The 25,590-nt window shown below is 49.7% G+C and overlaps 4 protein-coding genes and 1 long non-coding RNA gene across 15 annotated transcripts; 4 read left to right on the top strand and 1 right to left on the bottom strand.

Moving 5' to 3' along the window:
- The first annotated feature begins 963 nt into the window (after positions 1-963).
- Positions 964-6,078, top strand: Ufc1 (ubiquitin-fold modifier conjugating enzyme 1). 2 transcript variants are annotated; one of them, XM_027419019.2, is made up of 6 exons: positions 964-1,147; positions 4,384-4,451; positions 4,654-4,746; positions 5,014-5,090; positions 5,344-5,434; positions 5,640-6,078. In XM_027419019.2, the coding sequence occupies exons 3-6, from the start codon at positions 4,732-4,734 to the stop codon at positions 5,718-5,720; spliced, it is 264 nt and encodes an 87-aa protein (XP_027274820.1). In that variant the 5' UTR covers positions 964-1,147; positions 4,384-4,451; positions 4,654-4,731; the 3' UTR covers positions 5,721-6,078. The 2 variants fall into 2 exon arrangements, with proteins under 2 accessions (XP_027274820.1, XP_027274819.1); XM_027419018.2 differs by having other exon boundaries at positions 966-1,321; positions 4,654-4,717.
- Positions 6,079-6,688: 610 nt separating this feature from the next.
- On the top strand, positions 6,689-12,607 carry Usp21 (ubiquitin specific peptidase 21). The gene is made up of 13 exons (XM_027419008.2): positions 6,689-6,894; positions 7,694-8,314; positions 9,049-9,108; positions 9,283-9,403; positions 9,614-9,725; positions 9,914-10,069; positions 10,567-10,631; positions 10,824-10,927; positions 11,106-11,192; positions 11,448-11,526; positions 11,739-11,846; positions 11,935-12,049; positions 12,246-12,607. Exons 2-13 carry the CDS (start codon positions 7,715-7,717, stop codon positions 12,334-12,336), a joined length of 1,698 nt encoding a protein of 565 aa, XP_027274809.1. The 5' UTR covers positions 6,689-6,894; positions 7,694-7,714; the 3' UTR covers positions 12,337-12,607.
- A 581-nt stretch (positions 12,608-13,188) lies between these two features.
- Positions 13,189-17,568, top strand: Ppox (protoporphyrinogen oxidase). 10 transcript variants are annotated; one of them, XM_035445529.1, is made up of 14 exons: positions 13,189-13,381; positions 13,638-13,675; positions 13,775-13,869; positions 14,028-14,162; positions 14,297-14,412; positions 14,556-14,688; positions 14,936-15,080; positions 15,188-15,378; positions 16,363-16,423; positions 16,582-16,700; positions 16,780-16,890; positions 16,988-17,137; positions 17,261-17,303; positions 17,382-17,568. In XM_035445529.1, the coding sequence occupies exons 3-14, from the start codon at positions 13,783-13,785 to the stop codon at positions 17,522-17,524; spliced, it is 1,434 nt and encodes a 477-aa protein (XP_035301420.1). In that variant the 5' UTR covers positions 13,189-13,381; positions 13,638-13,675; positions 13,775-13,782; the 3' UTR covers positions 17,525-17,568. The 10 variants fall into 10 exon arrangements, with proteins under 10 accessions (XP_035301420.1, XP_027274813.1, XP_027274812.1 ...); XM_027419011.2 differs by having other exon boundaries at positions 13,191-13,381; positions 13,604-13,675; XM_027419012.2 differs by lacking the exon at positions 13,638-13,675.
- Positions 17,569-18,069: 501 nt separating this feature from the next.
- On the bottom strand, positions 18,070-22,560 carry B4galt3 (beta-1,4-galactosyltransferase 3). The gene is given in 7 exon segments (NM_001246777.2): positions 18,070-18,440; positions 18,560-18,664; positions 19,668-19,790; positions 19,915-20,105; positions 20,951-21,186; positions 21,918-22,212; positions 22,546-22,560. Coding segments are annotated over 6 exon segments (1,188 nt in total). The 5' UTR covers positions 22,177-22,212; positions 22,546-22,560; the 3' UTR covers positions 18,070-18,166.
- A 1,170-nt stretch (positions 22,561-23,730) lies between these two features.
- Positions 23,731-24,181, top strand: LOC103164125. Its single transcript, XR_003486107.2, has 2 exons — positions 23,731-23,873; positions 24,069-24,181. It is a non-coding gene; the product is annotated as an uncharacterized LOC103164125 (long non-coding RNA).
- Positions 24,182-25,590: the final 1,409 nt, after the last annotated feature.

The following is a 25,590-nucleotide window of genomic DNA, read 5'->3' on the forward strand; positions in this document are numbered from 1 at the left end:
CAAGATCAGTATGGCCTCTGCCTCCCAAATGCTGGGATCAAAGATGTGCACCTACCACATATGGGTTTTTGTTTTTATTTGTTTGTTTTGGATTGAGTTGCAGCAATCTTCCTGTCATGCATCCCTCCTATACCTCCACACCCCCACCCCGTACTGGCATAACAGGTATGGACCACTATGCCCTATTGAGATTTCTTAGTGTCAAATGAGGTTAGAAATTATATGGGTAATTTCTGGAAGACAGGCAGCTCTGTGGCTTGGAGGCCAGCCTGATCTACATAATGAGAACTTGTCTCAAAAAAAAAAAAACAAAAACAAAACAAACCCCCAAACTGCTGGGCAGTGGTGATGCACGCCTTTAATCCCAGAACCCCGGAGGGAGAGACAGGCAAGTCTCTGTGAGTTCGAGGCTAACCTGCTCTACAAAGCGAGTTCCAGGCAGCTGGAGCTCAACAGTGAAACCCTGTCTCAAAACAAAACAACAACAACAAAACGTTAGCAGAAGACTCGTCTTCTATCCTCTAGCCATTTGAGAGATTTAATCCAGGATCAAATTATGTCTGTATAGCTTGTGCATAACACACAAAAAAATATATAACTCTTTGCAAAATGTTTTATCGTTCAGTTGGTTTTAAAACCTAGACACATTAATTTTTGGCATAAGCAAGCATAGCTCAAGCTATCCTGTTTGAGTCTGTGGCCAGCCTGGGATACATGAGACCTGTCCCCTTTAAGAACGAGCAAGAACTCCGAATTCAGTTGTGTTAATGTTTCAGGGCAGGCATTGTATAAACTAAGGAAGTCATCTTGAAGCAAAAACACGTAAATTGTGCATTTTACGACACAATTCTTTGAAGAATGTTTAGAAAAACCTGGAATTCTAACAACTTTCCTGGTTTGGGAAAGTCGTGGGTTTCCCAAGTTTGCTTCTGAGCATGAGCGGAAGTCACTCTTTGAGCAGCCTCCGGTGATTTAATGATAGGTGCCATATTCCGGACAGAGTAACCCATCTTCATTCTGTTCTTCCGGACGCTCACACCAGTGGGCCAATTTTATTTTCTTACCAAAAAATTAAGAGTGCATTCAGAGAGGGCTTTAAGGCCACACAACGCCTCATCTTCCCATAGTAAAGATGGCGAAGCCCTGAGTAAGTTGCAAGCAACTCCACTTCCGCATTTTTCTTGTGCCCTGGTCCAAGATGGCGGACGAGGCCACCCGGCGGGTCGTGTCCGAGATCCCGGTGCTGAAGACTAACGCCGGACCCCGGGATCGGGAATTGTGGGTGCAGCGACTAAAGGAGGAATATCAGTCCCTTATCCGGGTCAGTTTTACTCCTGTGGTTGACCGCGTGGCTAAGGGGTAGCAGGTAATCAGGTGTCCTCAGGAATTGCCTCCGTGCGGAAGCCGCTTCCGGTTTTTAAGTTTATAAATTCATATAAATTGTGACTATTTGTGGGCTGGGGGATTACGCAGGGAGATTGCAGAACAGATTCTGGTTAGGAGCACCGTAGGGCTAGACCTTAAAGGAAAAAACCAGCAGTGTTCCTGGAAGGTGACGTGTCTCTCCCAGGCCAGGTGTTTGTTCTGCTGTATGTAAGAGGAGGGCTTGGGGGGTCAAAAGCACTCCTCAGAGGCCGAAATCTCGGCCCATCACTGCTCTTCTCTCATTCTTCGTGATGAAATGAATGGAATGAATGAAAGGAATGAATGAACTCACAGAAAGGAATAAGCTGAAAACTTACGGGGTTAGATGTAGAAAGTTAGAGATTGATGCTTTTAGTTATAAATTAGCCATTTCTTCAGCTAATCTTTCTGTTGTGGGAAGAGAAAGATTACACTCCTTATGGTGGTTTCCGTCTGCTTCAGAGACCAGCAGATCGCCGGCCTTATATATTGCTTCACTGAGAAGTTGACTGAGTGTTTGCTTAGCATGCAAGAAGTTCTGGGTTCTATCCCTAGCCCCTCATAAACTATGTGGCTAATGCATTGTCAGCACTCAGGACGTGGAGGCAGGAGGATTGGAAGTCCAGGTCATTCTGGACTACATAATGAATTCAAAGAATGTCTGAACTACTTGAGACCCTGCCTCAAACACAATAATAAAGCATATGATAGTGTTCCTACTACCTAGAAGGGTATGGTATACAAAGCCGAAAAAAAGGGACCCACTGAGGTTGATGGAAGCAGTATTATACTGTGTTTAAGTGGAGAGACAGACATAACTAGGATATTTTCAGAGTATGGAGAGAGATGTGCAATTCAACTTTAGTTTGCTAGGGTAAGGCTTCTTAGACGTGGTAAAACTTGAGTTGAAACTTAAAGTATAAACACACGGGCCAGAGAGAGATGGCACAGTCTGTAAAGTACCTGCTACCAAGCCTGACAACCTTCATTCAATCCCTGGAGTCCACATAGTAGAAGGAGAGAACTGACTGCTTCAGGTGTCCTGTTATTACCACATGCACACCTTGGCATGTATACACACACACACACACACACACACACACACACACACACACACAATAGTAGCATATGAAACATAAGGGTAGGAAAAAAGATGTTTAAGACATAAGGACAGGAGCTGGAGAAATGGCCCACTTACTGCCCTTGCAGAGAACCTAGCTAGTTTGGTTCCCAGCATTTAAATGCTCACAATCATTCATAATTCCAGTTTCAGGGGATCTGGTGTGCTCTTTTAGTCTCCTCAGGCACCAAGTGTACATTTCTACATAAAGCCACTCACACACACAAATATTTTTTAAAGTTTTTTTTTTTTCATAAAAAAACAAGGACTGCATGAGCAAAGGAGTGCAAACTAGAAACAGCATGGTATAAGCTGGGAGCCTGTAATTGCAGCAGTTGGGATGCCAAGGCAGAAAGACTGCAGGTTTGAGACCCGTCTTGGACAGTTTTAATGCCTTCCTGGTAGTTCAAGGCCAGCCTGAGCAATTTAGTGAGACCCTATCAAGAAAGACCAAAAAAGTAAGAATTAGGCCGGAGCTAAGGCTGGGTGTCATGGTACATACCTATGAACCTAGTACCGGGAAGGCAAAGGCAGGAGGGTTTCAGTGAGTATAGTACCAGCCCTGGCTACAGAGAGACCGTGTAACAGACAAACAGCCAACACTAAGGGCAGCAGGACATCATGAAATAGTAGTAGGGAAAAGGAAAGGGAAGGTCAAAGGTGAAGGCTGGTCTTTGACTTAGTGACTGAGTGAGACTGCCACCTGAAATTGAGAATGTGTTGGTGGTTCACACCTGTTATCCCAGCACTCAGGAGAGACAGGAAGATCAAAAGTTCAAGGTCATTTTAGTTCTCTAAGGTAGGTTGTGGCTGGCTTGGACAGGGACAGGAGCCCTGAAGAGGAAGAGGGGAGGGATGTGGTACAAAACCCAGATGGATGTTCTAAGTCTCTGTTTTCTGTTAGATAAAGGTATAAACTGAACCCCTATGGTGGTGGTGGTGCAAGTCTTTAGTCCCAGCACTGGGGAGGCAGAAGCAGGTGGATCTCTGTGAGTTCAAGGCCAGCTTGGTGTACAGAGCAAGTTCCAAGACAGCCAGCACTACACAGAGAAACCCAGTCTTGAAAAGCAAAAAAAAAAAAAGGTACAAAGTGAAACATGCAGTTGGATACTAGAATTTGAAATTCTGACAAAAGACTTGAACTAAAGATAAAGATTTGGGGCTGGAGAGATGGCTCAGAGGTTAAGAGCACTGGCTGCTCTTCCAGAGGTCCTGAGTTCAATTCCCAGCAACCACATGGTGGCTCACAACCATCCGTTATGAGATCTGGTACCCTCTTCTGGTGTGCAGATATACATGGAAGCAGAATGTTGTATATATAACAAATAAATAAAATCTTTAAAAAAAAAAGATAAAGATTTGAGAGTTACTAACTTGTAGCTGCTAATGAAAGCTAGCACAGGGTCCTAGTATATCTGGTAAGGTGAGTTTTAGGCTAAGGACAGATGCTATCAGGAGTGAGAAAATAACCCTATGAGTGTCCAAATATTTTGTGGTTGCTATACTGTAGGGAACCTAGATATTCTGTTGTCTGCTCTGGGCAAGCACCCAGCTTGCTTGTGTTGCCTTTTCTTTCATTTTGCTTATGTCTGAAAAGTTGTGCAAAACAGACTAAAAAGGAAAACAATCACACTTTTGAAGAGGGTCTACCCTTGCCTCCAGCTCCCTTTTCTTTTTCTTCTTTTTTTTTGGACAGGGTTTCTCTGTGTAGCTCTAGCTGTCCTGGAACTTGCTCTGTCCAGACTGACCTCGAACTCAGAGTTCATCCTGTCTGAGCCTCCTAAGTGCGGGCATCAAAGGTGTGCGCCACCACATCTGGCTCCAGCTCCCTTTTCTAAGACTTCATTTTCTCCTTTCAGTATGTGGAGAACAACAAGAATTCAGACAATGATTGGTTCCGACTGGAGTCCAATAAGGAGGGAACCCGGTAAGCAGGCCCTCTTGAGAGGTGTGAGTAGGATCCTATCTGAACAATTTGGTATCCCATAATGAACCAAAAGCCACCATGCATCAGTTTAGAGTGCCCTAATTCCTAACCTGTGAGTCTTCAGCTTGGTGGCCTAAACAGAGATGCCATTTGAGTATGATAGGAATGGTCTGACTGGACTGTGGCTTGGTCTTTGTTTCAGGTGGTTTGGAAAATGCTGGTACATCCATGACCTCCTCAAATATGAGTTTGACATCGAGTTTGAAGTGAGTGTCATGTAATGGGATGTATGCAGGTTAGTAGAAAGGCACTGATTAGATCATTGTTAACAAGCTAAACTTCCTTGAAGGGTCTAAACAAAACTTTTAAAATGGGAGGGGAAAGCTGAGGTTTGAGGCTGATCTCTAACAGTCACTAATCTCTGTGTCTAGAATCCGAGCTGTACATGGCGCTTGGGGGCTCTGCTGAACAAGCAGATCAACCAGGAAATATATATGTTTAATTAGACTAGTTCATTTCTCTCTCAGTTCTCTGTTTTATTAAGGCTTTGTAATTTCTCCAGATTCCTATCACATATCCTACTACTGCTCCAGAAATTGCAGTCCCTGAGCTGGACGGAAAGACAGCAAAGATGTACAGGTAGGATTGACTAGGAGATGAGAAAGAGCAAAGAAAGCCTTAGGGAGGAGCTCAAGAGACAGAAGGTCTCCCCAGAGGGTGCTGCTCCCGAGTCTAGAGGGAATCTAGCTTTCCCTATGTCAAGCCTATGCAAAGTGCTTAGCTGGCCTTGTTCTCAGTTGTGAGCACTAATTTTCCTGGGTTCCCAAGAGGCTGCTGCTATACATTATGGCTAGTTTTGTGTGTCAACGCCTTCCTCTTGTCCTTCTCACAGGGGTGGCAAAATATGTCTGACTGATCATTTCAAACCTTTGTGGGCCAGGAATGTGCCCAAGTTTGGACTAGCTCATCTTATGGCCCTAGGGGTAAGTTTGCTACTCTTGGTATATGAGAGGAAGAGGGAGGGCTCACGACCTAAGCAGTACCAGTACCGGAAGCCAGGCTGAGACTAAGGGCGGAGCAGTGTTGTTCCTCTAGGCTGTTCTCCCGGAGTCTCTGGGAAGGAGGTTCAGGTGGAACAAGAGGAATTGACTACGATAGTATCCTCACAGGGTCTCCCTTGTATTGCAGCTGGGTCCTTGGCTGGCAGTGGAAATCCCTGATCTGATTCAGAAGGGTGTGATCCAGCACAAAGAAAAATGCAACCAATGAAGGATCAAGCCACCGAGGCAGGACAGAGGGCCTTTTGATAGGCTGTATTCCTGTTTTCTTGCGAATCGTTCTTCTTACTCAAGAGTCTTTCAGAGTCACCTCTGTTTGTTACAAAGTAGCTATAGCTGGAGGGGAAAAAAAAATTCAAAAACCCAGCAATAGAATACGGTCACAAAGTTTCTAAGTTAAGCTGTGCAGGGAGGTGAAAGACTTGGGCCTTGAAATAGGCCATTTGTATCCCTTCTCCAAGTGGAACCCTGGAGGCATCCGGAGGCACAGGGCGTTAACTGACAGCTCATAGCTTTTTTTTTTTTTTGGTTTCTGGAAACAACCGTCAATAAAAGCTGCTTCCTATGTATGTGGCCTGTGGTTCTCATTGTTGGCTGTTAACAAGGTGAACAAGCAAAATATTGAGGTACATAAAACAACTGCACTAGGTTGGGAGGGGGTAATGAATGTCCTTTCAAGGGTTAACAAATGGGAGAAAATCTATCTCCCTGTTGTTGAGATTTGCTTTTCCCTTTAGCAGTGAGCCATGCTTTCCTTACTGCCTGAGCCTGCAAAGGAGCTGGAAGAAGAGTTTTACAGGTTCAGGGTTCTATTCCCACTAGGGATCTCCCATCCCTAGGTGGAGTGTTAAATGCTTCTCTATTGGTTTTCAGGCTGGACGCGGACCCGCATGCAGCTTTCCATGCTGCTTCCCTCTTGTTTGGAAAGAGTCTCTGTTGCAAGTCCTTCCGTTATTCCAGTTTTCGGCTCTTCATCCCTATGAACCACATGACGGGATGAAGGACCTTGACCCCAGGGACTTGCGGCAATGGTTTAAAGACCACCATCCGGCAAGGCCGGGAACTAGTGGTTCTAAAGTTGGCTGCGTTTCCATGGTGTCGGTCGGGGAGCCGTGGGGGCGGGCTCACGCAAGCGCCGAGGAGGTGGGTGGGAGGATTCCGAGTGTGGGCGCGCAGGCGCCTTAGGGGACTGTGAAGCCGGTGGCCGGTGGCCGGGCCGCACCAACAAAGATGGCGGTGGCCCTTGCGGCGGGAGCAAGCTGGGCTACAGCTGCCGCTAAAGCTGCAGCCCGGCCCGCGGGGAGGCTGTTCGGGGTTAGGAGGGGGTGGCCCTGAGCTGGAGCTGGACCCCGGCTGGCCTCCCCCGCCACCTCCCCGGGGCACAGGTATGGGCCGGGACCTTAAGGCGGGGTGGGGTGGGGTGGGGTGGGGGAGCTGAGGGAGAACGGATGCAGACCCCGGAGGACGGTCACCACAAAGGGAGAGGCTCGCGGTGCCCAGCGGGGCCTGGGGGAAGTAGGCTGGAAGAGCAGCATTCTCGGACCGCGGGGACTATGCCGCCGGACACTGTAGCCAATCAGCGGCCTCGGCCTTTCTGCCCTCGAGGGGGGCGGACCCGGGTAAAACCTCGCCGTGGTGGTGGGAGAGGTGCAGAATTTAGGGGTCAAGTAGTTCGTCCTCCATCCCAAACCATTGCTCCCTGAGCCCACATAGCAAATGGGGGCCCAGAACTGGAGGAGGGAGTGGATTGCAAACCACCCATTTAATCGGCTTCGTTTGCAACCCATAAGGGCAGGGCTTGAGGTTGGAATGCCGATTCCTGCATCCACGGTCCCAGGTCTGAGGCATATCACACTTGACTAGCCAGATAGGAGGATTTTTAGGAGTTTGTAAATTATGAAAACAGCTGAGTCTGGGACTGCCAGTGCTTTTCAGTAAATCTGTAGTCTATAGAGAGGGGGTGGGGCGTGAAAGGCCAAAATGATGGGCTACTATTCAGTCATTCATTTATTAAAGGAATACTAAGTATTTTCCTTGTGTCAAACATTGCTAAGTTCTGGGGATGCGAGAACTGATTTTATAGACGTGATTCATGCCCTCAGTACATGTAGAAGCCAGCTTGCATGGTAGCCTATGTCTTATCTCCCTTACTAATTCAAATGCTGACTGACCCTCTGTTCCCAGGTCCAGCCTGCGGTGTCCACAATGCCCCAGGCTTCTGAGCACCGCTTGGGCCGAACTCGAGAGCCACCTGTCAATGTACAGCCCCGAGTGGGAGCCAAGATACCATTTCCTCCCCGGGCCCGCAGCAAGGAGCGCCGAAACCCAGTTCCTGGGCCAAACTCCGTGTTACGACCTTTGCCTCCCAGGCCAGGTCCCCCGGATGAAAGGCTCAAGAAAGTGGAGCTGGGTCGGGGTCGGACCTCAGGCTCTCGTCCTAGAGGCCCCCTTCGAGCAGATCATGGGGTCCCCTTGCCTGGCTCACCACCCCCAACTGTGGCTCTGCCTCTCCCATCCCGGACCAACTTAGCCCGTTCCAAGTCTGTGAGCAGCGGGGACTTGCGTCCAATGGGGATTGCCTTGGGAGGGCACCGTGGCACTGGCGAGCTAGGGGCCGCACTGAGCCGCTTGGCACTCCGACCTGAGCCACCCACTTTGAGACGCAGCACTTCTCTCCGGCGTCTTGGGGGCTTCCCTGGCCCCCCTACCCTGCTCAGCATACGGACCGAGCCCCCTGCTTCCCATGGCTCCTACCACGTGTTACCTGCCCGGCCCTCTGAGCCATTCTACTCTGATGACAAGATGGTGAGGACTTTCCGGCACGTGTTGGTCTCCCATGCTCATGTTCCTCTTGCCGCCATATGTATGGCTTTCTTGTTCCCTGCTCCGAGTCCCTTTGTCAACCCCTCATTGCACCAGTGGACTCTTCTCTCCGAGGCCTTCTAGATATTATCTTGGGTTGTATGTGATTCTCCAATTTGGTGTGCCACATTTCTGGTCCCTAGGGAATTAACCTAACTATTTAGAATTCTTCTTTGGGTCCTTAGGCCCGCCCTTTTAAGGCAACTTCTCTCCTAGGACTGGGCCTAGACCTAATTAATCCCTGGGCTGAGGAGGGGCGGAGCTAGAGCACCTGCTGATATGGTTACACATTTCCTCAGCTAAGTGAGCTAAGCTGCTTGCAGTTGGAGCCAGCAGGAGAGGGTGCAAGAAGGGGCCACGGGGGCAGGAGGGGGATTTGGGGGCAGTAAAGTGGGGGTGGGGAGCAGCTGGGCAACCATGCCAGTGCTTGAGGAGTTGCCTCAGGAGCTGCATCGCCGGCTGGCCGGCCAGCGGAGTAAATGGGGAATAGGTGTGACAGCCATGGCTGAGTCTGTGGTACACTCAGCTGTGATGGGTTTACTGCTCATGACCAATGAGGTAGGAAGACCAGTGAGGGACAGAGGCTCGAGCTGGGGCGTGAGCAGGGGGTTGGGGAGACATCCATCAACATGTTATTGAAAGTGCCAGTCGAATATGACTGTACTCTGACCTTCCAGGCTCGTCACACACTGCTCCTGGGCTCTGGTCATGTTGGCCTCCGAAATCTGGGAAATACAGTAAGAGCCATCTTCCTGTCCTTTCTCTGTAGAAGGAATGTGAAATGGTGTTGGGGGGTGGAGACAACCTGCGGATTTGGGGAAGGCATGTAGAAGGAGAGCCCTGAGGCCCCCTCGAGGCTTGTTGGGCACCAGCCTTGAAAGGTAATGGCAGCGTCCCTACTGCTTCCCCAGTGTTTCCTCAACGCCGTGCTACAGTGTTTGAGCAGCACTAGGCCTCTCCGAGACTTTTGTCTTCGAAGGGACTTCCGGCAAGAGGTGCCTGGAGGAGGCCGAGCCCAGGAGCTCACGGAAGGTGGGCACCAATTCCTGTCCCTTCTTCTGTTCTCTTCCCCCACCCCCTTCCTTCAATTCTGTCCCCCAGTACCTATGATCCCCACCCCTCCAATCTGACAGTTAACAGCTGTTTCTCCAGTTCCTCCATTCCTAGAGGCTTTCTATCCCCGGAATCTCCTCTTGCCTGCTCTTCTGGACATTAATCCTTGTGTCACTGTCACACCAACAGCCTTTGCGGATGTGATTGGTGCCCTCTGGCACCCTGACTCCTGTGAAGCTGTGAATCCTACTCGGTTCCGGGCTGTCTTCCAGAAATACGTCCCCTCCTTCTCTGGATACAGGTGGGGAAACTGAGAGGATAGAATTTCTTTCTGCCCAAATCGGGGGCTGGGGCCAAGCAGTGGCTACAGCACCATGATTCTGAGCCTTGACATTTTCTACACTGAGGAAGTAGGGACCCATATTTGGGCAGGGAATACTGTCTGTGGACTAAGAGGGGATCAGTTACCCATATTCTGTCTGGCTGTAGCCAGCAGGATGCCCAAGAGTTTCTGAAGCTACTCATGGAAAGGTTACACCTTGAAATCAACCGACGAGGCCGCCGGGCACCACCAATCCTGGCCAGTGGCCCGGTTCCCTCTCCACCTCGCCGAGGAGGGGCTCTGCATGAAGAACCTGAATTGAGGTAAGGGTTGCTCCCCCTTGCTCCTCTCTCTCCCCTGTGGTTCTACCAGTAGCATTCAGTCTTCAAAGAACTGAGCTAACTGAAACTGAAAATGTAGGGCCTGGGGGAGACCCTTTAACAAAGGAGGGGGAATAGTTTGAAAGTATAAGAAATGATGAAAGGAAGGGGGTGAGGCTGAAGGATGAAGATAGAGGGATAAAACAGTGTTAGGAATGCCACTAAACTGGGAAAGGAGGGACCTTTTACAATGAAACACACCAGTGGTGCTTGTAGAGGACGGATGGCACTCTCCCCTCGTGCATATTCTTTTTCCTCTCATCTTGGATTTCCCCAGAAGGTTCTTGGAAAAATATTACTCCTTTGACTAGAAATCTAGGGAAGGAGCTGGTATGTGGGTCGGGATCAGGGCCCTGTGGATAATCTCAATGGTTGGGGTGGGGCTACCCAGTATCACAGCTGTCTCACGGTACCCTCTCCCTTCCCTTGATCTGTGGTAGTGATGACGATCGAGCCAACTTAATGTGGAAGCGTTACCTGGAGCGAGAAGACAGCAAGATTGTGGGTATGGAACGGGGCAGAGCAGTGGGGATTCGGGCTTGGGAGAAGGAGGAAGGGGAACAAAGCTGGATGATGAGGATATGGGATGGTGTGGAGAGTTGGGTGGCAGCAAAGGAGTGGGAAGAGACAGGATTCTGAGAGAGCACCTCAGGCATCCAACGGTGACTTTTCCTCCTGCCTTTTTGTTTCTGTCTAGACCTATTTGTGGGCCAGTTGAAAAGCTGCCTCAAGTGCCAGGCCTGTGGGTATCGCTCCACGACCTTCGAGGTTTTTTGTGACCTGTCCCTGCCCATCCCCAAGGTGGGATTCCAGAGGATTCCAGGGGTGGATGGAACATGGGTTTTGTGACCCACCCCTACGTGTATGGGGGAACTATGTGGGTCTCTGAAGCAGAATTGAAGCCTGGATTATGAAAAGATAAAAGATTTTAAAGGGGGGGATTCAGAAGATGCTGACCCTTACTTCCCCCTCCCCCCAGAAAGGATTTGCTGGGGGCAAAGTGTCTCTGCGGGATTGTTTCAGCCTTTTCACCAAGGAAGAAGAGCTGGAGTCAGAAAATGCCCCAGTATGTAGGGGTTTATAATGGTGGGAGACTTGGGGGTCTGTCTGAATAAAAGGAGATGCATGCTTCCTTAGCATGGGAATAGCAGTTACATGTCTGGGTGTGTGTTAGCATCTCAGGTATGTCGTAGTATGCCTGGGCTAAAGGGGGCAGGGCAAAGCAATGAGAAGCATACTAAATTTATATGGGTATTGGGGTGTCAGAAAAACCAGCCGAGGTGAGAGCACATTGACCTAAGATTGTTTGCTGTTTATTTAGGTGTGTGACCGATGCCGGCAGAAAACACGAAGTACCAAAAAGCTGACAGTACAAAGATTCCCCCGAATCCTCGTGCTCCATATCCTAATCTTCCAGTTCTTATTTCTCTTAGGATATCTCCCATACATTCTGTTTCCTCACCTTCACTGAGTTTTCCTTGGGAAAAACCTGCTACCCCAACTCTCTTTGCCATCTTCCAGGACACGTTGGGGGAATGGAGGGTACTGAACTTCTTACCTCAGCTCCCTTCCAGACCTTCAGCCTCCCAAATGCTCCTTAACCAGGGCTCAGATCTGAATCGATTTTCCACCTCCCGAGGCTCCATCAAGAAAAGTTCAGTAGGTGTTGACTTCCCATTGCAGCGACTGAGCCTAGGGGACTTTGCCAGTGACAAAGCCGGTGAGTCCGCTGGGGGAAATGTCCTAAGGAACCTCCAGGAGAGGGACACAACTCTTGATTGTAGCAACTGATCTTGTCTAACCCACAGGAAGCCCTGTCTACCAGCTGTATGCCCTCTGCAACCACTCGGGTAGTGTCCACTATGGACACTACACAGCCCTGTGCCGGTGCCAGACTGGTTGGCATGTCTACAACGACTCCCGGTGAGAACAGCCTCTTATTCAACCCCTGCCCCATCCCACTGCAGCTCCTATGAGGCCCCAAAAGATGAGATCCTGACAAAGGACAGGTGGAGTCTCTCTCCCGAGCTCAACCTGGGTTCTCTGAGGTTGATTCTTGTAGGAAGGAGGGAAATACACAGAAATGACTACAGCCATCCCCCATTTCCCTTCTTTGTAGTGTCTCCCCTGTCAGTGAAAATCAGGTGGCATCCAGTGAGGGCTACGTGCTGTTCTACCAACTGATGCAGGAGCCACCTCGGTGCCTGTGACACCACCTTGAAGCCCTGGCACCTGTGAAAACCTTTTCAACACCCTCAAGCCCCCAGGCTCCCCATTTACCTCAGAGACGTCTATTTTTGTGTCTTTTTAATCGGGGAGGGGGGGTTGGTTGTAGCTCCCATTATTTTTTTTATTAAGAAGCACCCTTCCACCTTGTTTCCTGTCCCTTGTACAGAGCTCACCAGGCCCTTGACCATGTACAGCCCCCAGAACCTCTGCAATCTCACTTTTTTTGTGAATAAATTTATTAAGAAAACGGTGTTCACGTTTGTATTTGCGGGTAAGAGGGAATGGATATCCTTCCAGACTTTGGTTCAATTGGATCTTTCTTGGACCCAGTTCCGTCTCTGAACAGGCGGGGGCGCTCTCAGAGCAGAAGGAAAAGAACAGGGATTGAGTAGGCCTCACTCACACTTGTGCCTTAACAGTTTAGTGGTATACTAAGAAGACAGGCCTTGAGACTTGTGAAGCCTCGGAGAAGCCTAAAGCTAGAGTGCAGGCATTGGCACGCCGGGTTTGGCGGAGAGGGGAACTGCCCCTCGAGAGCAAGGCACCCAAGAACCCCTGTTGACAAACACTGGTTTCGTTGCCGGGTGGCCCTAGCTCCCGTAGGGCCTGGCTGTTGCTAACATCAAAGAGCTGTTTATGGCGCTACTTCCCCACGGACGGGCCTCCAAGTGTCTCTCTCCAGCCAAGGCTCATGGGGCCCTCCAGGGTTCTCACCACGGGCCTAGGAAGCTTGAGCTGGGGAATGCTAACTCCGGGATTCGGCTTTTCTCTGTCTTGGCCCCTGGGGAAGGCAGTACCGGTTATCACAACTAAGTCAGCCTAGGCAATGAACCGGTTAACCTGTTCCACCGAGCTGACTCGGTAAGTGGCTGCGGCTTGGCTGGCAACGTCACTGCTAATTCGGTGTTTTTCATTGGTGGATGTATCCAGAACTCACCAATCCAGAACCTGCTTCCCAAGACCCACCAATCCTGAAGCAGTTAAGCGAAGCGCAGCTGCGGGCCGCCAGAATGGAGTAGACGGAGAGTGAGTCGCAGGGACCTTAAGAGTTAGGGGCGGGATTAGCCGACTTGAACCTGCTCACCGGCTGAGCCTGGGGAAACCGTGTGCTGCAGGGTTCTGGCCCCCGGAGGGTTTGAGCTGGGGAGATAGTGTGGGCGTGGATCTTATCTGCACACCACCAGGAGAGACTGCCTTAGGGCCTCTATATCATTCATTTTCTCTGGTTCCCCCTATCTCGTGGCTAAGTCCTCGCCTCTGAAAGATCTCACTCTTCCACCAGCACGTACATGCGCGCCCTGCCTTAGTGCTCACAAATCAGTAAGTGCCCAGAAGTGCGGTACGGGACCAGTGGGGTGTCTGCAGTTGTAAAACAGGGTGCCTCCGGTTCTGCCGGGGTGTCTCGACCTTTCCCCCCAGGCCTTACAATGGGCCGGACTGTGATCGTGCTTGGCGGAGGTATCAGTGGATTGGCTGCAAGTTATCATCTGATCCGAGGCCCCTCTCCCCCTAAGGTGAGTCCCCACTAGAACCAGAGAAAGACTCATTTCATACTCTTACTAACATTTTCAGCAGAAACTGGATAGATTCTGTCCCATGGAATGTGCAGTCCCCCCAACCCCGTCCCCAGTCCCTTTTCCCTGCACCCACAGTGTCTCACTTTGGGAGCCAGGTGATCTTAGTGGAGGGCAGCAAGCGTTTGGGAGGCTGGATCCGCTCAGTCCGAGGATCAGACGGTGCCATCTTTGAACTTGGACCTCGAGGAATTAGGCCGGCTGGAGTGCTGGGAGCTCGGACCCTGCTCTTGGTGAGCCTCGTGTGGAATGTGTAGGACAGGTAGTATGGGAGTTTTCCAAACGGATAGAGTTGCAGAGGGGAAATACATTTGTTGGGTCAGTTTTTCCTTAGTGTGTCCTCTTCCCGAGGGCTTGTGGAGAACAGGTTTCTGAGCTTGGCCTGGAGTCAGAAGTCTTGCCTGTCCCGGGGAATCATCCAGCTGCCCAGAACAGATTCCTGTATGTGGGCGGTGCCCTGCACCCCCTACCCTCTGGCCTCAGGTAACACCTCACCTCCTAACTGTACACCTCTTCTATTCTCTCCCTGTCAGCCCTTCCAGCCACAGAGGTTAAATGAATGAAAATAACCCCCAGGAGCTGGGAAGGTGACTCAGGGAGTTTTCACCATGCCTTCCTCCATGCAGGGGGCTACTCCGCCCTTCACCCCCCTTCTCGAAACCTCTGTTTTGGGCTGGGCTGAGGGATTTGATGACGCCCAGGGGCAAAGAGCCTGATGAGACTGTGCACAGTTTTGCCCAGCGCCGCCTTGGACCTGAGGTGACACTACTCAGAGGTGGTCTCAAACCTCTCCCCTCCTAAACCAGCTCCTAAACTCTTTCTATTGCTGGAATCTCCAAAACTCGGTGTTGGGAATAAATGCCTTCCTTTCCTTCCCATCCTTTGTTACAGTGGGAACACCCCCAGCACAAACTCTCTCCTTCCTCATCCCCTCCCAAACAGGGCCAATGGAAATCAGCCAGGGTGGCTTATTCCTTGGCCCCTCAGACCTAGTCTTACCCTTAAGGTGGCATCTTTAGCCATAGACAGTCTTTGCCGAGGAGTGTTTGCAGGCAACAGCCGTGAGCTCAGTGTCCGGTCCTGCTTTCCCAGTCTCTTCCAAGCTGAGCAAACCCATCGGTCCATATTACTGGGACTGCTCCTGGGGGCAGGTGAGGGGAGGCATTGGTTCAAAGGGTGAAATGTAAAGCCTGACAAAATGAGGTACTTTGTACAAGGGGCACTATTTTGATAATATATATTTTTTGCCTCCTCTTAGGACAGAGTCCACAGCTGGATTCCTCATTAGTTCATCAGGCCCGGGCTGAGCGATGGAGCCAGTGGTCACTCCGTGGAGGGCTGGAGATGTTGCCCCAGGCCCTTCACAACCACTTAACTAGTAAAGGAGTCACTGTCTTCAGAGGTCAGCCAGTCTGTGGGCTCAGCCTCCAGCCAGAAGGACGCTGGAAGGTAGGAGAACCCTCTGGAGTATAGTGAACCTGTATCAGTGTTAGTGGTTCCGTTGTTGCTGTTGAATATATTTAGCAAAGTTTCATATGAAAATGTGCATGACCTGATTTTATACCATAGTAAAATGGGTCCTCTGGGGAGGGATGTGGACTTCTTGCTGAACATCCATTTCTTTAAACTTGGTCCAAGACTAAACCATGGCACTCTTTCCTCATATGACTACCATTCTAAGACTCTGTTGCCACCTGTCACTCACAACATTCATAAAGGCATCAAAGAGCTACAGTATTCCTTGGACATGTCTGCCACCTTGAAATGTCAATAACTTCTTGTCCATAAATTTCTTCTACTGTGGCGTGAGGGGGGAGCTGAAGAGATAGCTCAGCAGCTAAGAGCACATACAGCGTTTTGCAGAAGACCTGGGTTCAGTTCCCAGAACCCACATTAGGTGGCTCACAACTTCCTGTAACTCCAGCTCAGGAGATGAGCTCTCCTCTACTGGACTTCAAAGGCCCCTGCACTCATGCGCACGCGTGCGCGTACACACACACCCACACACCCACACCCACCCCTGTGTCTTTGAGTGGTCAGGGCTGGTAGCACTGGACTTACTGTTTTCTTGCCTTGGAGAAGCTATTTAGATATTGGTTACCTCAGGTCCCTAGGCGTTATTCGTGAACCTTCCTCAAAAAGCCCTTAGGTATGCGAATAGAAGCAGTGTTTGTGAGTATCTGGGGACAGGAAAAGGACACCCACCTTCACTGAACATTTCAGAGTGGCCACACTGGCCTCTTCCTGGTCCACTTTCTGGGTTTACAGAGAATTTTTGTTCAGATGATATTGTCATTCATGTCCTTCACCCTGGATCAGCATCAGGTCTTTCCCTGTCTCTTGGGACCTGGGAAACTAAGAGTGAGGCAGGAAATCTCACTTACCTATAAAGTCTTCATAGCACTGTCTCTCTCCAATGTTCTTATCACTCAGGTGTCTCTAGGGGACAGCAGTCTGGAGGCTGACCACATTATTAGTGCCATTCCAGCAGCAGGTAATGGGACAGTCCCTCCCTTTCCCTAAACATCAGGAGGCAATTGTGTGTGCCCTCCTGTACCAGCAGTGCCACGTCAGGTTCCTGAACTGGTCATGCCTGAGGGATTCCTGGAAGACAAAGCTAGCCTAGTATGAATGCCTCTGTTTGATCCCCAGTGCTCAGCAAGCTGCTCCCTGCTGAGGCTGCACCTCTAGCGCATGTCCTGGGTACCATCACTGCTGTGTCTGTTGCTGTGGTCAATCTGCAGTACCAAGGAGCTTGTTTACCTGTCCAGGTAGGAGGAAGAGGTGGAAGTAGGGGAGACACAGGCTGTGAGAGCCCTTCCCTTGTGATCCAGATATCTTCCTCTCTAGGGATTTGGACATTTGGTGCCATCATCAGAAGACCCAACTGTCCTGGGAGTCGTGTATGACTCAATTGCCTTTCCTGAGCAGGATGGGAACCCCCCAGGCCTCAGAGTAACTGTGAGAGGAAGAAATTTTGCTTATTGTGGTTTCTAAAGGACTTATCTGGGCCTTTGCATAGGTACGGGTAGGATGGTCAATGCTCTATTTCCTATAGGTGATGTTGGGAGGCTACTGGTTACAGAAGCTAGAAGCTAATGGCTGTGAATTGTCTCCAGAGCTATTCAAACAGCAAGCACAGGAAGCAGTTGCTACACACTTAGGACTGAAGAAACAACCAAGTCACTGCTTGGTCCATCTACACAAGGTGAGTTGAAATAAATTCTTTTTAGTTCCCTATTGAAAATAAGGACTACTGTGTTTTTCGGTATGTCAGCCAAGGTCTTGGAAATCGGTAATAAACTTTCCCTTGCATCTTATCTCTCCTTAGAACTGTATCCCTCAGTATACACTAGGACACTGGCAAAAACTAGGTAAGTTGGGGAAAGTGGCTGGGCTGAGAAAGTCAGACCCCAGCTATAACATTCCTTTCATCCTTTCTTACCTTTCAGAGTCAGCTATGCAATTCTTGACCACTCAAAGGTTGCCCCTGACCTTGGCTGGAGCTTCCTATGAGGGGGTCGCTGTCAATGACTGTATAGAGAGTGGGCGTCAGGCAGCAGTTGCTGTCCTGGGCACAGAATCTAGCAGCTGATTCTCCCTCTCCTACTCATGAAAATAAAAGTTGCTTGAACTTAATTTGGTCTTGCCATTTTGTCAGCCTACAGGCTTGTCGGGGCCAGGGGTGGTGGGAGAAGATAAAGTAGCCTGGGATGTAGAAAGCACAAGCAAGATGAGACAAAGTCCTTTATTAGAAAAGATATCAAAATCCCAGCCCCCTGGACCAAGACCAAAGGAGCTACTCCAGCACTGGCAGGAAATGCCCTGGTAGAGGCTTCCTCCACCAGACAGCTTCTTGGGAACCATAAATAGAATAAATATTCACAGAGGTCCCAGGAGAAGCCAGGTCACTCTTGGAAAAGAGTGATGTTCACAGACGAGGAAGGGGCTTAGGGTCCAGCCCTGCTCCTACCCTGGGGGCAGGGGATTACCAGGATTTGTCGCATAAAATGACATCAAGGATTCACAGTCATAAGCCCTGAGAGGTGACCCCCTAGAAAGAGGAACCTCCAGGTCTGGAGGAGCCCAGCTCCTGTCTAGCAGTGAGGAGAGGTCCCTGCCCCCAGCACAGCACTAGAATTGAGATCCCTCACACCCCTCTGAAAGCAGTGAGGAGCAGGTGTGGGGGATACGACCCCTCTGATTTAGTTTCATGACTAAAGTGGGCAAAGAAGAATCAGTGTGAACCATGGGGAGCTGTGTGGTTGGCAGTAGGCAGAGGACCAGGCCTAGCGGGGGGCCGGCGTTGTAACATCTCTTGTCGGAAGGCCTGGGAGGAACCTGGTGGGTATCGGGGACCAGAGGGAGCCCGAGGACCCCGAGGATCAGTCCCAATGTCTGCAGTGATGTTGGTATACAGAGGACCCAGCTCTTTAGCCAGCAACTGGTATGTCAGTGAGTTCATTCCATCTTGTGTCCAAGAATTCTGGGTACGGACCAGGAGGTCAAATCTGAGGGTTAAAGGGTTACTTAAGACTAAGATCTAAAAAGAATAGCCAGGGATTTAGGGACATTTAAGGGTTTCCTGAAGAGAGGAAGAGTGGGAGTCCAATGACAATTCCGTTCCTACCTGTGGGGATTTTCCTCATTGCCTTTGTCCCCTCTGTGCTTCACCATCTTATAGTGTCCCACAGAGGTGGGTGGTCGAGAGATCTTCATCCCAGCCAGGCGGACCCTATGAGAAAAGGGAGGGACTCTTGGAGGAGCTAGAATGGAAGAAAAAAAGCTGCTGGCAGATGAATGAGAAAAGTAAAGACCATCAAGGGAGTGATAACATACACCTGTACACGAAGAATACTTATCTGTCTGGGAAGGAAAAATAAATAAAACTGCCACATATGAAAAGGCAGGAGAAAATCAAACAGAAGATAAAGATGGCTATACCTAAGTAAGCAGCATCTGACGCCAGGTGCCCTGGGGCCTTACAAGAACTGGCAGAGGGAGATTTGTAATTCTCATACCTTCTTTCTAAATGGCTCCTAGGAGTTGCCCTTGGAGTCGTGGGAGGACACAGAAAGAGGCCATTTTGTCTAAAGCATAGAAACGGCAGACCCAAACTCAGCCACCTCAGCCTTTTCCCCTTCCATGCTGGGCACTGGAAGTGGAGTTTACCTATGCTAAACAAGGAACTACTGAGATGCACCCCTAGCCCAGCAAGTCTTATTTAGAAATAGTGTCTAAACTACCCAACTCTTTCCCAGCTGCTGCCATGTGTGAAAGAGAACAGCAGAAGCAGATAGATTAATCAGGACCTTAAACAAGCCCAAATTCTGAAACACAGAGGCAAGAGGTGGAGGCAGTTTCACAAAGAACTCAAAAAATACATCTAGGATTTTCAGGGTATGAAACACACGCAGAGATGAGAATTCTCATAAAGATGTCATTGCAAGAGACAGAAGGGGAGGGAGGCAATGGGTCCAGGATGCCAAGCTCAAATACACTTTACCGGAAACTGGTTCATTGGAGGCTAAAGCTGGATCTTACCCCTTTTCCCAAGAATATAACCAACAGATCTATCTAGAAAAGTGAAATTTGACAGAATGGGCAGCAGGGGTTAAAGCTTGTCCTGAGTAGACTAAGGTCAAGGGAAAGGAATGGGCTCAGTGCAGAACTAGGAAGCTAAAGATCTGGAAGATTGTGGCCAGGGTTTGCGGAAGAGGCGTTGCAAGAAGTCTGACCTGGTAGCGATGTCATCATCCTCACCGCCCCAGCCCCAGTATTCATTGGGGAAGCCATTCATCTTCAGGTATTGGTCAGGAGTGAGCGCTGAAACCCCACCAAAGTACTGGGGGTATGGGAGGCTAAGGAGAAAAAGATCCTGTATTTCACAAATCTGGAACATCAACCCTATCCACAATCCCCTTAGCTCTCCTCCTCCTACAAGGTTGGTTCCCCTGCTTTCTAGTGCCTTTCCAGGCCCTCTACCTGTATCCAAACTTGTTCATAGCAACAGCAACATGGCGGGGTCCCCGGGGGTCACACACATACAGGTTATGATCATTTTCTGGAAGGAGGTCCACATCATGTAAGAACAAGCAGTCCCATTCTTCATCTCGCAGGGCTTCCCGCACCCCAACATTCAGGAGCTTTGCCCTGTTAAACATTCCATTTCCAGCCTAGAAGATAATGAGAGGGACCAGGCTACACATGGAGAAGGTAGGCGGCATGCGTGCTAAAGTGAAAAGAGGGGCATCTAAGCGGAACATGGGGGCCAACAGAAGGAGGAACACAATGAACAGCTGAGCACAGAGGCACCTGGCTGTAACCCCAGCACTCAGGAGACTGAAACAGGAAGATCTTGAGTAGACTCTAAACAAAATAAGGGCTGGAGATGTGGCTCAGTTGGTAGAGTGTTATCTAGCATTCACTAAGCCCTTGGTACAGTCTTCGGCACTTTGCCGTTCCAAAACCAAGTACGGCAGCATGTGCCTGCAACTCCACCAGTGGGAGGGGAGATGGGGGGGCAGAAGTTGAAGGGCATCCTCAGCTACACAGTCAATTCTGAGGCCAGCCTGGGCTACATGGGACCCTATCTCAAAAAGCAAAACATTCATTTGTGCAGGCAACACACACCCACAAAATAAATAAAACTAATGCAATTTTTTACAAAATTACAGAACTAGTATTTTAGCTCATCCTTGACCAATTCCAAATTTGCATAAGCCACTCAACAAAGGAAAAAATCATTAAAAAATATAGGAGAGTAGGAATACCCTAACAGGATAGAGAGACAGACCTAACAGAATAAGCATGGGACTAACAAGGCTGGAAGGGCAAGGCTTCTCCATTATCTATTGTCTAATCCTCTTAAAATAGATGAGAGAAGATGCATTTATTTGAGGCTTCCTTAAAAAAGTAAGCAGCTGGACACTGGTGGTACACAGCTTAATCCCAGCACTTGGGAGGCAGAGGCAGGTGGATTTCTGTATGGGGCCAGCCTGGTCTACAGAGTTGGAGATACCTGGTGGATGACATAGATGCCATATGCAAGCTGCTGGCGCTGCAGGAAGGGATGCAGGTGATAGAGCAGCAGGCGCAGGTGATGCTCGCGGGCACGATGGGGCACAATTATGGCAGTTCGGGAGCGGGCCTCACATCCTGCAGGACGGTACCGGCCCCCTGGTTCCACCCGGGGATTCCGCTCCACAATCTCTGCTAGTGATGGCACTGGGCTAAATGATACCGACACAGGACCCACTGTTGGTAGTGAAAGGCAAGTTCAGAAACTGGAGGCTCAAGAAGAAAATGGGTATCAGAATCTAAGAATACCTCTGGCTAAACAGCCTGATTCTGGGCTGTTTCCCCAAGGGCTCACTCAAAAATCTAAAAAGCCTTGCATTTCCCTTCATTAAGACAGCTCCACAAGGCTGCTGCTGGTGGTGGAGGTGACGCATGCCTTTAATTCTAGTGCTCAGGAGGCAGGTGGATCTCTGACTTCCAGGCCAGCCTGGTCTACAGAGTGAGTTCCAGGGCAGGCTGCAAAGCTACAGAGAAGCCCTGTCTCAAAAAAAAAAAAAAAAAAAAAAAAGACAGAAAGACAGAAAGACAGCTCCAGCTCCACAAAGCCTAAATCTGCAGGCAGGCTCTTGCCTTAGACTACTTACTTTCTTATTTTAGGGTTCTACATTACTTTCTCTTGCCCCACACTGAAGCTACAGTACAAGAGTAAAAGGACTTCAACCTAATAAAGCCAAAACTCATTTACAAGAGAAATAATTCCTACCCTGGGGCATGAGGAGCCCATAAAATGGGCAGGCAGTGGGAAGCTCGTGACCCAAGAGAGTACTCTAGCTTCTGAATTCATAGACCACTCTATCTCAACATCAGCTCACCTTAGAGTACATTAACCTAAGTCTCAAGTCATGCCTGCTCAGGGCCCCCTGCCCCCCACCTCCTTGTGCTCTTCACCTGCTTCCCTTTGTACTCACCTAGGAAAGGAGATCGCTCTGGACAAAAGGGTAGAGCTTCAGCTGGAGAAGCCCCGGCAGCAACCGGAGCCCCAGGCAGGTGACTGAGGTTACTATAGACATCACGAGGATGAGAGTAATCAAATGTTGGGCCCTGATCTCGACCAAACAGGGCACTAAGGCTTCGGAAGCCCCCTAGTGAAAGGTACATCATAACTGCCAGTTGGGAGCCCACAAGCAGGGCCAATGTGCAGGGCCTCTCCAGCAGCCTCCGCAACATCCTGACTTGAGGGCTAGGAAAAGAGTGAAGGGATTTCTGGAAAGAAACAGGAGGGGAGAGAGTAAGTCAGCAGTGACAACAGCAGGCAGAGATGAAAGTGGTGCCGGGGAGAGAAAGACAAACAGACAGACAAAGAACAAAGTCACAAGAAGGAACATTGATATAATCAAACAAGGAAAAAAAACCCAAAACAACCCAGAAGGTAACCAGGTAACAACCACCAGCAGTCCTTATAAAAAATCAATAAAGCTCAAACTTCATTTTCATCCACTTCACTCTGTCTCCACCCTCAAGAAAGCTTACATCATTCAAGTCCCAAGTCCATTCCAGAAGTCTTTATCTCCAACCTTACAAAAGAGATAGACACACCTGTGTTCAAGCTGTCTTCTTCCGGATCATGGGGGCTCCAGGAGGTCCCCGGGGAGCAGAGATGGGAGGCATTATCTAAAATTGGAACTGTCACAGAAGACAGAAAAAGGCATTCCAACAGCCAATCTGGGACCAGCGGGAACAGAAGAGATCAAGGAGAACCAGTCGCCTGTACAGCAGAGACCGGGATAAGGAAGAAACAACTTTCTTATCGTGAGAAGTGCAGGAAAGCGATTGGAAAAAGAGAAGACGCCAGGACAAGTCTCTTTGGGGTTACTTCCAGTAGACTACTGAGTGGCAGGCAGGTCGGTACCTAACCCTCTACTTCAACAAGACGAGTTTGTTTGGGGAGCGGGGGCAGGAAAACGAATGTAGGCACCAAAAAAAAAAAAAAAAAAAAAAAAAAAAACTATTCAAGAGGCAAGACAGCTGTGACAAGACCTTGGAGTGGCCTAGAAAACAGTAGAACAGGAAACGGGTTCTTTCTGTTCTTCACGTACCAGGGAGCGCCTCCGCAGGTGCACGGTGCTTGACCACCTGGGCGCTGCAAGCAAGAGACCCTGGAGCGTGGCCCGGAGAAGAGTGGGGGTGGTGTCCTCTGCCCTTTTCACCTTTCTGCAACCTAGTGGGGGTGGGGAGCAGAGTGCTAGGCCAAGTGATGAAGTGGAGGGGGAGGTCTAGAGCAGGGTCGGCCAGGACACCTGGGCCGGCTCACCTGGAAGGGCGTGGCCAGCGCCTCGCACGCGCTCGCGCGCGCGCACGCGGGGCATGGGAATAGAATTCCTTTCTTTTTCGGGCACGCCCATCCCACCTTAGCCTCTTGTTTGCCCCCGGCGTGCAACGTGAAGGCAATCGGCCCGCAGCCGCGTTCCCACCCGAGACTCTGTCTGTGCTCAGTCTGGTTTTCCAGCCTTTCCTCGGAACTTTCCCTCCTCCCCCGATCTCCCGAACCTCGCTCCGAGGACTCTCTCCAAGGTCCCCAGCCCACCGTACCTGGTCACCGCCACTGGGACAGCCGGGCAGGTATCGCCGCCGCCATCTTGGAAGCGGGCGCTGGGGGCGGGGCCCGCGTCACGGGGCGGGGCCTCCGGCGGGCAGGCGCAGGGGCCCAGCACCGCCCAGCCTGCTAGCCCGGGGGCTGGAGCCCCGCACCGCCGAGAAGCTCGCTGGTGTTCGCGGAGGAGTCCTAGACCCCGGCTTCCTCTCCACCTCACAGTCTCCTAGCCGGGTCCCCTTGCTCACCTCAGGGCACCGCGGCTCAAAGCCCTTGTTTCTCAGTAGGGCTGAGAACCGGTTTCTGATGCATCATCGGAGGACCTCACCCCAGGGTAGGCTGAGCCCTTTCCCAAGTGTGTCATGGCGCCCCCTGTAGCCTAGTGCTACTTAGTATCGAAATTTTTCCTAAGGTTACTGTAACACGCACGCCATTTGTATCCGCATGGTTAACATTTGTATCCGCGTGGTTAGCATCCGCATGTGCACCGAGAGACAGTGTCGGCTCTGATGTGAATATGCTTTCCTAGGTATGAGACTAAAATGGACGCTGCAACGATGTGCAAGACATTTAATCCCGGGGCTTCTACCAGCCCATCGCAAATGTTCATGCCGAGGAAAAATAAAAGACCAGTTACTTACAGTTTTTGCCTGGGGATGGGGGTGGGTGTGGGGGTCTACAGACAATATAGTGCAATGATAATGATGACCTGAAAAGGGACACCTCAGTCACAAGTGGTGATCCTGGGTAAGCCTCTCAAAAGTAGTCGTGTCTCTTGGGAAGCCTGAAGGACTTATGCACAGCATATCCTGCTTTAAACATTGTTTTCATGAAAACTGCCTTACAATACAACTCAGTATAGGTGAGTGACCTGTATGCAAATTATGTCTTGTCTAGTAAACGCCATTTGGAGAAAAACAAAACAAATACGAGAGTATTTGTCTCCATTTTCTCATTCAGTTTTATATTCATTTGAAGCAAAATTCTAATTAAATTTCTTTGGGGGGGGTTTCAAGACAGGGTTTCTCTGTGTAGTTTTGGAGCCTATCTGGCACTCGCTCTGGAGATCAGACTGGCCTCGAACTCACAGAGATCCTCCTGCCTCTGCCTCCCGAGTGCTGGGATTAAAGGCGCGCACCACCAACGCCCGGCTAAAATTCTAATTAATCTTATTAACAAAAACCCCGGGGTCAAATATCAGGGTAATAGCCTGAAAGATAAAAGAAACAGAACAGTGACCTCTTACCTCTCTGGACCTACCCTATGGCCAAAAGGGCCCAGATCCTGCCCTAACCCCACTTTATCACTTCCTGTCTCCATTTTCCTAATTCTGGAACATAATTTCAACCTAGTTTTTTTTTATTTATTTATTTTGTATATGCATTGGTATTTTGCCTGCATATATGTCTGAATGAGGGTCTCAGAACTGAAGTTATAGTGGTGAGCTGCCATGTGGGTATTAGGAATTGAATCCAGGTTCTCTGGAATAGCAGCCAGTGCTCTTAGCTGCTGAGCCATCTCTCCAGCCCCCCCCCCTTCAGCTTTTATTACACAAGATACAGCAATACATTTTCACACAGTGTACAAACATCCCACAACACTTCTGCAATTTTGCTCTACCTTGGTGTTTCATTCCTTTTGTTGTTGATGTTTTTGTTTTCCTTGTTTGGTTCTGAGACAGGTCGTACATAGTTCACACTAGCTTGGAACTCCTGATCCCTTTGCATTCTGCCTCCAGTGCTGATATCACAGATATTATTGTGTGTCATCACACTCAGCTACTTTGCTTTTCTGTTTCTGCTTTGTTTTGTCTTTTTGAAACAGGTGGTGCCACCTGGTCTGGTACTCACGGCAATCCTTCTGCCTCAGTCTCTCAATTTCTGAGGACTTACAGGCATGAGCTACCACATCTGGCAGGTAGGGTTTTATTCATGCAAGACTGACCTTCAGTTCTTTCTTTTTAAATTTTCTTACCTTTTGTGTGTATGTGTGTGTGTGGTGGTCCATGTGTGTGCATATATGTGGAGGCTATAATAAGTCGACTTATCTTT

Source organism: Cricetulus griseus, chromosome 5, assembly GCF_003668045.3.
Source record: "Cricetulus griseus strain 17A/GY chromosome 5, alternate assembly CriGri-PICRH-1.0, whole genome shotgun sequence".
Lineage (NCBI taxonomy): Eukaryota > Metazoa > Chordata > Mammalia > Rodentia > Cricetidae > Cricetulus > Cricetulus griseus.